General features: G+C 32.9%; 1 protein-coding gene across 1 annotated transcript in view; it reads right to left on the minus strand.

Moving 5' to 3' along the window:
* Positions 1–7,928: 7,928 nt before the first annotated feature.
* The window catches only part of LOC138705874 (pro-neuropeptide Y-like), a 105,440-nt gene continuing 99,477 nt past the window's right edge, over positions 7,929–13,891 (minus strand). Inside the window, exon 3 of the mRNA XM_069834588.1 lies at positions 7,929–8,230. Within this exon, the coding sequence (XP_069690689.1) occupies positions 8,065–8,230 (166 nt within the window). The 3' untranslated portion in view covers positions 7,929–8,064. The remainder of the gene's footprint in view (positions 8,231–13,891) is intronic.

Genomic DNA, 13,891 nt, shown 5'->3' on the forward strand with positions numbered 1-13,891 from the left:
GCATATGCCCAAGCTGGTGCTGCGTATGTTGTCATACTTCGAATTAAAGCCTTATAGACATGTAATTTAGTTTTTGTTTTAATGCTGGAGTTTTAAATAGTGGATATAATTGAAGATATCTACCCATAGCTTTTCCTGTTATTTGAGTGACATGTTGGTTCCAGATTAGTGTTTTATCCATAGTTATTCCCAGATATCTGATTTTAGGACTCCAGTTGATGTATGTATTGAATAATCTGAGTCGGGTTCTGGGTTGGGTTTGTCGTTTTTGAAAAATGATTGCAGAGCTTTTAAGAGGATTTATTTTAATTTTCCATCTGTAGGTCCATGTTTCGTAATTATTTAAGAAGTTCTGTAATCTATTGATTGCAAATGGTAGGTTTTCTGCGGTTGATAAAAATGCGGTGTCGTCGGTATGTTGAAACGTGTGAATATATGGTTGTGTAGGGATATCTGCGGAGTAGAAGTTATAAAGTATAGGTGATAGCTTGGATCCTTGTGGCAAATCTGCGTATATGTTACACTTTGTTGATGAGGCACCTTATTGTAAGCTTTATTCATTGCCATAAGACACTGGAAAAGATTCAAAAACGGGCTCTTAAGTGTTGTCGGAAAAATTCACCATTAAAATGGGACACACTCACGGAAAGCAAATTCGATTATGCGCACTGTTCAAAACATACAGAGGTGAGCCTGCCTGGAGAGAAATAAAAAATAGGTTGCAGCCGCCAAATTACTCTTCAAGGAACGACCACTCTTATAAATTGAGGGAAAGAAGGCAGAGGACGGACACTGGAAAGTTTTCTTTTCTCAATCGTACTATCAGGGACTGGAATGCTTTACCTGCAGACTTACTAAAGGCTTTACCAACAACCAAAAATGCATTTAAAAATAGGCTTAAGGACCTTGCTAATAGACGGTAATTATACACAGTAGTTAAAGGGTGTAAATGATATGTTGTTATTGAAGTGTTGTATCAGTGAAGAATTATGTTGTGTCAGTGAAGTGTGTTGTATCAGTGAAGAAGTATGTCGTGTCAGTGAAGTGTGCTGTGTAAGTGAAACGTGTTCCTGTCAGTGAAGCTTTATAGTTTATAGTGGCAGTGCAAAGAATTTGAACAATGAAATGTTTTTGAAGTGTTAGTGAAATCAGGATAGAATCAGTGAAATGTGTCGTAGTTCCAGTGCAGTGAGTGAGTTGACAGCGAAATGAGTGTAATGTTGAAAGGTACTTGTGCAGATATGAACATATACTCGTGGGTTTTAGTTCGATCTTAGTTTTAAGATACAAATTAGATTATTTCAAATGTTATTTTAAGTGATCGTTTCATTTAATTTAGTATATTCCCTGTTGTTGTTGTTATTATTATTATTATTATTATTATTATTATTATTATTATTATTATTATTAATTATTAGTATTATTATTAATTGTATTTTTAATTAATAAGTTCATTATTGAGTGTAATTAGTTACCACTGCCACCGGGTATATACCCATTGCAGTGTGAATAAATACATACATACATAACAAAGTCCATAACTCATTTGTTACTCCATAGAGGGCAGCATTTCCTATGGGAGGTGAAGGTTGCTAAGCGTGAGCCAGGAACTTTAAGACTCAATATCTCAGAACTATTCCAGATGCACTTGGTCCACTCTGGTTGTGAACTCCTCATATGATCTACGTTATTAATATGGATTTGAAAGAAGGTCGCTAACATAAGCTAATAAATTTTTCAGCATATTTTTGTTAGCAGTTTTTAAGATATGTATGCATAATATGAAAGAAAGGTCAGAAGCATTATGTTTATAGGTTACAAAGTAAACACTTCCTTCTTACCGTCTTAAAACACAATATTCTTCCACACGTTCCATTACTAACCACTACGCCTGTTGACTAACAAAGCCATGATAACATATTTTCCTGACATGAGTGTTCCTCACTTACGAGCATAGATATCACGTTTGTGATTAAATTTTTTTCTTATGACACAACACACAGCTCGCTCACTAGCCAAACAAGCAAGGGCAAGGGCCAATAAAATAACGTTGAATCGAGCTGTGACGTGAGGCCGAGGAATGTGAGAAGTTTAGAGTGAGTCAGATGAGAGGATAGCTAAGTGACAGGTTCTTCTTAAAATAAAGAAAACAGTGTTTTCCGCGCATTTTGAGTATTTTCATGCACTCAAAATGCTACAATTTGCAATAATTTACGAAATTAAAACTTCATTCAACTCTCATTTTGTAACTAGATGAAATGAAAATTGTTGCTTTCCGTCCAATTTTATTAGTTTGTACATATTTACCAAGTCAAATAGAGGAGTTCTGAGTAAATTTTGTCAAGAAAACGCGCCGTCAGCTGAAGTAAATAATTACTTAATTTCTATGTTTTGTTAGTTCTTATGGTTATATGTTCATTATATTAATTTGGATGTAATGTTCTATGATTTGTTAGTTCTTATGGTTATGTTTTCACTACTTTAAATTGGATGTAATATTCTATGTTTTTGTTAGATGTTATGATTATGTTTTCACTACATGTATTTGGACGTAATTCTCTATGTTTTCTTATTTCTTGGGTTATGTTTTCACTAGAAACAATTTAGATTTAATGTTCTATAGACTTTTCTTTATTCCTAATATGATGCATTCTCGCGGAGAGAATAGGCCTATATGACAATTGAACCAGAATATTGAGAAACCCCCACATGTCTAGAAAACTAAACTTTTCAGGAGATACAGAAAACATCTCAGGTCCTAGATTTGTGCCCAAATTATTATTTTCTTAACACTTTAGCTAAAATCAATGTTGATGGGAATATGTGGGGTTTCTCTTCATAATATCATGAGTCTACATGTTTAGAATATGAAATCATATATAACTCAATTTCGTAAAGAAATGGACATGTGGGGTTTCTCAATAATTTGATTCAAGTGCACTTTGTACTCATATTTGCATTTTTATTATTAGCATATAAGTTGAATATTTTACGTAAGATAATAGGTGGACATGGTTGACTAATTACATTCAACAAAATGGTAGGTGTAGCGAGGTGTATAGGGGCATTCAAAAGTCACGAAATATTTCATATACCTCTAACTTTGTTAAGAAATTTAATAAAAATAATAAAACAGTTTTGTTCATAAAACAATGGAGTTTACTTTTATAGAAACAGCTGCTTCAATTTTTTACTATTGTCGCTATGTCAAATGAAATAAGTCAGCGTTTCTCAAACTTTTTTGAAGTGGGGGACCACTTTTTTAAGTCAGAACAGTTCTGAAGACCACCTTACACTTGTTCCCTTCGAAAGAAAATTTATCATTTTTGTAGCATATTTTAATGCCAGTATACTTGTATTTTAAAACAAAATTAATCATTTAAAATTAATTTAATTCAATTAATTTTATATTAACTAATTAAGTTAATGTTATTAGAAGAAAATTCATTTTTGTTTTTTTTTAATAATACAAGGCTATTAGAGTTTGGGTAATCTTTAACTTATTAACTAAACAAAATAAATAAATGTTGGTGCTGACATTAATGTGATGGATGAGCCTGCCGATTCTTGTACAATTGTTATATATTTGGATGTATGCTGGTAAGCTTAAGTCGGAGATCGTCACATACATTGAGTCGATCTCGGTACTTTGTTTTTATTAAGCCGGCCCGGATGGCTCAAGCGGTAGGGGCACGGCATGTCCCTATCGCTTGGTCCGAAGGGTTGTGGGTTCGAGTCCCGCCTCGGGCATGGGTGTTGTGATTGTATTAGTATAAGTAAAAAAAAAAGAAGGAAACAAAGATAAACAAACAGAAAACAAAAATAGATAACTTTGGAAAAACGGCCTCTAAAAAAAAATTAAGGTTAGTGATGAAAACTCTTTCCTCACACAGATACGTAGAAGCAAACTGAATTATAATCTCTAAAGCACCATAGTACAGTTCATTGTATTCTCTTTTCACTTGTGACGAGGTCCACAAATTAACCATACCTTCCGCTTGGAATTTCATTTTAAGTCCGGTCTCATTCGAGAGTTCAATTAACTGTTCTCTTTCATTCAATGAAAGTTTGTTAGTTTCAATATCGCAGTGAAAGGGATCACGAACCCATGAAAATTCATCATATTTACTTGGAAAATAAGTTTCAAATTATGACCTCAGAGTTTCAAAATGCGAACATAGTATGTCACTGCATAATTCTTTTCTAATAACGAAATAATTTTCAACCAAGAAAGAATCTAGGGCTGGAAATGATGGAAAAGTCCTCTGTTTTACGCAACTGACCCACAAACCAAATTTTCTCTCGAACCCCTATATTTTCTCATGCGCATTGATAACAGTCAAACAATTACCTTGTAGACAGAGATTTAGTTCGATTAGTTTTGTGAATACATCTGAAAGATATGCCAATGTACTTAGCCACATGTCATGGTTAAATCTTTAAGTTAAGAATTTCATTTACAATGAATAATTTTATCGTGCAATTCGGTATAACCTGATGTATTATATAGATTATATATTTTTTTATTATTTAATCTTTTATGCTAAAATTAATTGATTGTTTTTGTACATGTTGTTGATTAAATTTTTTTAAAATTATAGTTTATTTTTACTGATGTGCAGGGAAAAGTTGGCGAGAAACACCACGTTCATAGTGCTTTAAATCCCTCTTTTGTTGCTGAGAGTAGAGTGGGAAGTCGGTAGACGAGTAGGGTAATAAATTTAATAAAATGTCAGTAGGTACTGGGAGAAAAAGTGAAAGGCAATTGGCATGTGTCATTTCCAAGCTCAGAGATTTTCAACTATAGTGCGGTACGCAATTCGTTTTAATTTTATTTTTTCTTCTGTCCTTCTTGAAGGGCCACAAGGGCAGACCAGCGAATAGGGATTATAAAGAATGGACACTGAGCGAATTTTCCTGTGTTTTGTTTCTCTGTGCGCCAGCGTATAGTTCCACTTTCAAGCGCTAGAGGTTAGTGTAAACGAGCATACGCTAAGATAATAATTGAGAATAGAGTTGAGACCCGAGATCCAAACATCGCCTACCTTATTGCATAATCCAGTAACGCTTTGCTTCAAATAAATTCAAGTTAACAGCTTTTCCTTATTTCTCAGTGACAAACTAGTTGTAATAATAATAATATTTTATATTTCAGATATCATAAATTATATTATAAAATAATATAATACATTATAAAATTAAGTATCGAATTCGTTTAATATTTGTATATAATATAATATAGGTATATGGTTTTACTTCTCGTAAGAGTTTTGTTTTTCCATTTTCAGCTCTATCAAATCATTACATATTTTAATTGTTGTTGGGGTCGACGTCTCAACTCTCATTATAAAGGAACACTAGAGTCTAGACATTACAGTTAATGACGGATTTATTATTTTATGGATCCAATTTATTTTATTTGAGTGCATAATGTGCCTAGATATATTAATTATATGTGTTATATTTCTGCTATGTCGACTGCTAGCTGGTGTGATGTCAGCGCCAACTCTAGGGAGAAAGCAGAATCTCATGCTTTAGCTGGCTTGAAGGTCATTGAAATCAGTCCGGCTACATCAAAGGTACCGACGCGAAGTGTCCATTCTTTATAATCCCTATTCGCTGGGCAGACCTCGAGGACCACAGGTGGTCCGCGGACCATAGTTTGAGAAACGCTGAAATAAGTAAATAGTAATTGAAGATGAACTATTTTTTTTTTTAATTTTTAATTCATACTTGGAAGTAATTATTTTACCTCTGTAAATGCGAGTTGGCCTTATACAGTATTACTATGAATGTAATATAAATTATTCCAGTGCACAGAGGAGAGTCAGAACTTTAAATGAATTGTGGTGTGGACCCTGCAATTTGTAGTCATTGTAAAAGCTTGTAAAAATATAAAAGCGAACGGTTTCATAGCACATAAAAAATTGTCCGTAGAAATCGATGTGACCGCTGCGTTGGTTTTACATACTCATAATTAGTTCAGGAAATTAGACAAAATATAGCATATGGAACAAGCAGGGCAAATCATCATCACATCTTTCGTGACTTTGGCATAATTTTGTCTCCACTTCTCTCTGTAGGCCTACAAAAATGTATGAAATTCTATTACCTTTATATATTTTATGCTCGACCATGCCGAAATGTAGTAATTATACACCTGGTAGTAGCCCTTTAATGCACCTCATTAAAGTATACCTATTCATTAAAGTTCAGGTGTTCCACCAATCAGAAAATACTATTGTAGCAATATGAAATAGCAAATATCGATTGTTCTCGGATATGCAATCGAAAGACAACTAGTTCTGTTACTATAATAATTAGCGTTAATTGTAAATAATATTCAAATAAATTCAATTTGCCATCTCGTTTTTCAATGTCTAAGTCAATTTCAAGGTTATATCAAGATTAATGTTTATTTTACTCTCTAGATTATATCAAGGTCAATGTCGACATTTGTTTCTCGGAAAAAATCAATACTTTCGCGTCTGCGCACATCTCACAATTTACGAGGTATTGCACAAGGTCAGTTCCGCTCCTCAGTCAGATAAGAATAACATGAATACTTATGAATAATTTCAAGTTAGAAATATGGTCGAGCATAAAAAGTCGTATGAAACTTGCCTATAATGGTAATTAAGACGCTCGTATGAAAATTATGAAACTCGCTAGGGCTCGTTTCATAAACATACTCGCGTCTTAATTACTACCATTATAGGCTCGTTGCATAATGTACTATTGTACCACATCTTCTGAAAACCTTCTATTTTGCAAGGGAAGAGAATAAGGAACACTTTTCTAGTTCGTCTGAGGTTCGTTGCTAGGATAGCGTACCATAGGAACTGTGATTCGTTACTAGGATATCAAAGGAACTGTGACTTGTCGTTTGGATAGAACTGAAATTTATAAGTGCAACATATGGGCATATTGCCGCTGATCACTTATAATTTTCAGTTATTTAATTGCTGCACGAATGGTCTAGGAAAGAAGAAAAAACTTTATTTATCACTATTTACTTATTGATTTATCACTTGTATGAGAACGTGTGGAATCCCACGACATTCCTGTGCCTCACAAATTAATTACAAGAGGATCAACTACACATCATTTTAAAATGAGGTTGAAATATCACTTGAGGTGTTTCGGAATTTGTTTCTCTTTGGTGAGCGTTTTTTTTTAAGAGAAAACGGTTTTCAGGACGTTGATTCACACAATGATTTATACACACACCTGCGCTAAAAGGGGTAGGAGCTGTAACGATCGGTTTTCTTAATCAAACTTCACTCTCCATTCTTTCAGATGTGTTAAAACATTTGCAATTTTCTTATAATTTTCATATATTTAGTCTTTTCTCTCTGGAATTTTGGCTTAATTTATCACTGACATAATTTTTTGCATGTATTATTTTTGTAATTAATGATAGGGAAAGATTTTGTGAAGATATCTTACTTGAAAATACAAATACATAGTTAGTCTTCAAAGTTTCTAAGCTTAATGATGATCGTGGCGACGATAATTATGATTTGACGCCACTGAATTTTTCAAGTTACGAAGATTCACACAATATTTTAAGAAAATGTAGCCATATTGTTACCAGACAAAGTTCCTTTTGAATTTAGTTCAGGTTTTTATTAGATAAGGAAGTTACAATAGCAATTTGTATTTGATTAAAACATTTTTTTTCCACACAATAAGTTTATCTATATGCATATATGGTACATAAATTAATTGTCTTGTCTTGAAAACAAATACATTATAAATTTTATGAACTATTACTTTTTACTTCTTTAGTAAATTAGCTATTTTCATAAATATTCAAAGAGCTCACTTTTTGTCTCCTTTCTACTATTTTGCATTTCACAGTGGCGCTATTTTGGTTATTAGCATCGATTTTGGCTCAAATTTCTTACATGAGGATTAATAATGAACATTGTAAAATATGATTTTGGCATTAGAAATCTGCGAACGTAACACGTAATGGAAAGTGAAGTTAAGAACAAAGCGTTACCATGGTAACGCGGAAGCGACGCGAGGTTTCAAGGAGACCGTGACGCGCGTGTTCTGTTACTCGTCGTATGGGAAGAGGAGCTGGTAGAGATCATTCCTGACGCCAGACTGCGCTGGGTACCGCGGTGTGTAATAACTGCTAGGGGCAGCCCCTGACGATCCGGGGAGTCCCAAAACGCTGTTGCTAGGTCTGAATGCAGGTGTTGCCAGACGCTTTCCAAACCTGAAAAACAGTGAAATGAGTTACAGAGATGAGGCCTAAGAAAGCTTCCTCGGAGCACCTGACTTCCTCCTTCCACTTTTACGTCAGTAAAAATTCACGAACACACAATGAAAGAATAAATAAATAAAATTAATTAATGTATGGATGATTGAAAGAATATAGTATTGAATAAATTAATAGATATCTTAATGATTTATCTATACTAATAATAAATATGTAGCCCAAATTTTTCTGGTAATTTTCGATTTTCCAAAAATAATTGGTGTTAACCTGTATAATTAATCATCCAGAAACCGAAAATCGATTTTTTTAATGTTTGTTTGTATGTCTGTCTGTCTCTCTGTATGTTTGTTACCTTTTCACGCGATAATGGCTGAACGGATTTCGATGAAAATTGGAACATAAATTAAGTTCGTTGTAACTTAGATTTTAGGCTATATGGCATTCAAAATACTTTATTTAAAAGGGGGGTTATAAGGGGGCCTGAATTAAATAAACCAAAATATCTCGCTTATTGATTTTTTTCGAAAAATGTTACATAACAAAAGTTTCTTTAAAAATGATTTCCGATAAGTTTTATCCCAGGCAAAATTTTGATAGGACTGATATTTAAGTCTGTCTGTCTGTCTGTCTGCCTGGATGTTTGTTACCCTTTCATGCGATAATGGCTAAACGGATTTCGATGAAAATTGGAATATAAATTAAGTTCGTTGTAACTTAGATTTTAGGCTATATGGCATTCAAAATACTTTATTTAAAAGGGGGGTTATAAGGGGGCCTGAATTAAATAAACCGAAATATCTCGCTTATTATTGATTTTTGTGAAAAATGTTACATAACAAACGTTTCTTTAAAAATGATTTCCGATAAGTTTTATCCCAGGAAAAATTTTGATAGGATTGATCATTAAGGGTATACAAGAGTTTTAAAATAACAATACAATACATTTCCACCGGCGCCTCAGATTATAGTGTCGTTGTTCCGTAACTTCTATGTGCAAAATATTAAATTATTTAGTAGGAAGAAAAATAAATGTATTCATTCTATGGCGGTAGTGCATAAGAGATCGTGAATTCTTACATTTTCGAAAGAAAGAAATATAATTAAGTTATATATAGTAGATTGTATTATTTGCTGCATCATTATTTAAGTTATTTAATAGAGCAAAAATCTGAACGTCGTTATGTGACATAGGAGTTATTGCAGGAACGACGACGATGGCTACAATGAAATCAAAACAAATGACTCCGTCTATTTAAGGCGGTCTTGACGTTTATCAATATTAATATACAGAGAATATTTTGTGTGTTTGTATGAAGTAATCTCAGAAGCTAATTAACCTTCATTATTTGAAATTTGTAGTTTCTCTAGACGGATGTAATGCTACAAACGAGGACTGAGGTAAGATGAAAAGAAATCTGTACGCACAGAAAACTTGATATTCTGTCGAAATATTGTATAACTTAATTATTGTAACTTTATTTGGTCCACATAAAATTCTCTAATTTTATACATTCATTTTACCATAGAGATAACTGGAGCTGAATTATTTTAAAAGGTGTCATGAAATGGCGTTCCTGCACTCATAATTTACCCATATTCATTTCCCGTGTTTCTTAAAATAATATTTATGTAGTGTACCTCATTTTTTATTTGCATAAACAATGATATAAAACCGAGCGAGTTGGCTCAGGCGGTAGCATTTGAGACACGCATTCGGGGGTCCCGGGTTCAAACCCCGTGGCCGACCAATCTGACTGGGGGTTTTCATGATGTCCCTTAGTCATAAAGGCAAATGCCGGATTGGAAAGATACATGCTATTATTCATCACCGCCTCAATTACCAATACCAAAAACACTAATCAAAGTCTATAACCAGTTACGTGAACACAAGCCATCTACAACACACAATAGAAACAGGAACTCAACAAGAGTAAACGCGGCCTGCTGATATACCCACACATTCTAAACACGCGACATGACCACAGATGTTAAGGCGTGAATAAAATAAACTTAACAAAAAGAAAAAAAGATACACAGTAAGGTTAACATAAAAATGATCTTCGTACACAATCAACTCTATTAATTTGGAGTGATTTATTAAAGAATGCATTCAAGACTAATTTAGAAAAAATGTTAAACGAATTATCTTTGCATCAAATGAGTGGTCTCTGGACCAAAATGATAGCATTTTAATTATTTAAATACAATTTAAATTAAGTAGCATATTAAACGATTTATTCTTCTATCAAACACGATTGTTCTCTGGACCCAATGTTCTATTTTAGTTATGTAATTACTTTATATTTATTTCTAAGAAGTGCAGCGGAGCGCACGGGTACAGCTAGTTTTTTTAAATAAATAAATTATAAAAGGAAGAGAGCGATTTCATAAAAAGTTAATTAAGGGATGAATTTATGAGAAAATTAATTAATACATTTTTTGTTTAACTAATCAATACACAACAGTAGTGCTTCCATCACTTTTCGGTGTTAACTTATTATATGAGTACCACCACAATGACAATTTTAATATGTAATGAATTTCTGTGAATGAAACCTTACACAAGTTTCCTTTTCACAATTTTTTATTACCGTATTGAAGATTCTTAGGTCTTGAATAATCTATTCCGTGGTATTCAATCTATTTCGGTAGCAGTTTTTACCATCGTGCCCCAAAGTGCAATGCAATTACAAAAGTAGTAACATAAGACTATGATTGATGTTATGTGCAAAATAAATAATAATAATAATAATAATAATAATAATAATAATAATAATAATAATGATAATAATAATAAAATAATGAATTATGTAAAATGTTATTGGAACTAGGAAAAACAAAAGTTGATATTGTAGAATAAAATATGTAAACTGCAATAATTATAAAAAGTATAAAAAAAATGGATGGATATAGTTACGTAAACATAAATATTATTATTTCTACGCAACAATTTTAAAAGTTGAAGATATACTTTTAAATAAAGGAGAGATTAGAGACAGTCACTTAACAATCAATTTTATAACCTCTTATACATCACATTTTTAGAAATAGGTTTTTAAAAATTAACAAAGACAGATTGGAGATAGTTTCGTAAAAGTATATTACGATATAAGGTTGGGAGGTGCTTTTTTAAAAAATCGAGGAAAAGTTTGAAAAACGAGCAGAGCTTAACAAATGAGGAATTCAGAAATAGAGTCAGGTTGAGTTATTTGAAATATAGGAGGATGAAGTCTTTGGGAAGTCTAAAATATCTGAGTAGAGAAATTAGATTGTGAGACTGAGAACATATCGATAATTAAAATTTAGGCTATTTTGCGACCTAACCATAGCTGTGTCAGTTACAGATTTCTCACAGACCTTAGAAGATCCAGTGTGACATTTATGGTGGACAAAGTAATATGGAACAAGTTTTCACCGAACACATAGTCTCCCATGTTTCTTCTAGTCCCATCAACATTATCAATTGCAATATCAACAACTCTAAATAATCTTCAAGTAGTTAAAAAAATGTAAAGTATAGAAATATACTACTGACAATGCTTTTGTCAATCAATTGTAATTTTCCTATTTGACTCTGCATAAAATTCTACATTGTGATTTATTTTTAGCCAGAAATACATGGAGGAACCCTCGTGACGGGATCATCTCGACGCCGATTTCCATACAACATTACATTGAGAACTGATAAGCAGACATATACTACGCAGGAAACGAACCGTGGCTATCATGTTGCGCCTCTACTGTTGAGTGCATCATGGAACATCATGAATCGCAGTTTAAAAATTATTATTGTTTCTAATCTTCAGTATTAAGTTATTCCAATATCCGCTTCTTTTCCTTTGCGCATTTAATGCAAAGTAAATTTAAACAGCTCCTTCCGAAGAGTAAACAACAGTAGACTAAGCAAAAGTCTATAGACAGTCGGTAAACAGCATCGGAGAAAAGATCATGATGGAAGAATATTTCAGTATTTTAATTAAAGTTCAAAGAAACTCATATTCCTGAAAAAAAAAAAAATTCAGTCGTCCGTACAATTATAGTGTCAGCTGTTCATATCTCTGCGAATCCAAGATAAATGTGGTGTAGGCCTACACAAAGGGTAAAAAGATGTGTGTTCTTTGGAGATCTTACCATTTTCTATGTCATCATTCATGATACTATTATAATATTATATAATAGGGTAAAAAAGCGATAGATAACTTTTGCACAGTATCTCTTGGAAGTTTAATAGAGACATACTGCGAATGGCTTAAGAAGAACATAACTGCAAAAACCCTTATTTTTCATGCCGATCCTTTAGTATTTAGATGTAGTATCAGAAGAATAGAAGATACTTTGTCACATTTCTAGTAGTCTGTAAGTGTATATTTTAAATACGTATTTACAAAATAACTGGAAAACTTTAGACAGTTCAAACATCAATACAATGTTAATAGAAGCCATAAAATCATTATACTGTATAAAGGATCAGTTTCGAAGATAAAAATTGGAAATCAGATTACAGAGGACTTCAAAGTAACAAAGGCATTAAGGCAAGGCTGCAGCTTATCTCCAACGCTATTTAAAATGTATCTTGAACGATTATTAAGGGACTGGAGAAGGAAACGCCAACAAATGGATATACCAGTTCAAAACAAACACGTATTCTCAATTAGTTTTGCAGACGACCAAGTATTATTAGCTTAAGATCACCATGATATGGAATACATGGCAAGAAAACTAAAAGAAGAATATGAAAAACGGGGACTTTCCATAAATATAGGGAAAACTAAATATTTATGTATAGGAGAAGGAAAGGAAAATTTAAAGTTTGATAATGGAGAAGAATTAGAACTATCTATTGAATGCACTTATTTAGGCACAAAGATAGACCATTCAGCCACCGGCGTGGCTCAGTCGGTTAAGGCACTTGCCTGCCGGTCTGAAGCTGCGTTCGGGCGCGGGTTCGATCCCCGCTTGGACTAATTACCTGGTTGGGTTTTTCCGAGGTTTTCCCCAACCGTAATGTCAATGCAAGGTAATCTATGGCGAATCCTCGGCCTCATCTCGCCAAATATCATCTCGCTATCACCAATCTCATCGACACTAAATAACCTAGTAGTTGATACAGCGTCGTTAAATAACCAACTAAAATGTGTAACATAATATGCCCTATATTAGAACAATATGTATTATAAGATTAATGAATTCAACTAGGCCTATATTACATACTATTTTAATCCTCCATCATTTTGAAAGCAGCTATGTTGGAGATAATACTGTACAGTGGCAATTAAAAACAGAATTTCACAAACAAAACAAGCAATAAATGCTCTAAATTCTATTTGGTGGAGCAAAAATATTACAAAAAATAGAAAATTATAAATATATAAAGCCATAGTACAAATTAACCTAACATATAGAGCTGAAGTTTGGCAAATTCCAACTAGGGAAACGAAAATGATTTTAAGTACAGAAATGGATGTCCTAAGAAGATCAGATGGGAAATCTAAAACTGAAAAAAGAGATAAACGAATAAAATAAATTATGGAAGTGCGAGACGAATCAGACATTATAGATACGTATAAAAGAAAGGAAAAGGTTAGAGTGGTATGGCTATATCAGAAGAATGCCAGAATGACGATTACCAAAAATAATTATGGAATGGATTCCATCAGA

The sequence above is a fragment of the Periplaneta americana genome, chromosome 1 (genome assembly GCF_040183065.1).
Source record: "Periplaneta americana isolate PAMFEO1 chromosome 1, P.americana_PAMFEO1_priV1, whole genome shotgun sequence".
NCBI classification, from domain to species: domain Eukaryota; kingdom Metazoa; phylum Arthropoda; class Insecta; order Blattodea; family Blattidae; genus Periplaneta; species Periplaneta americana.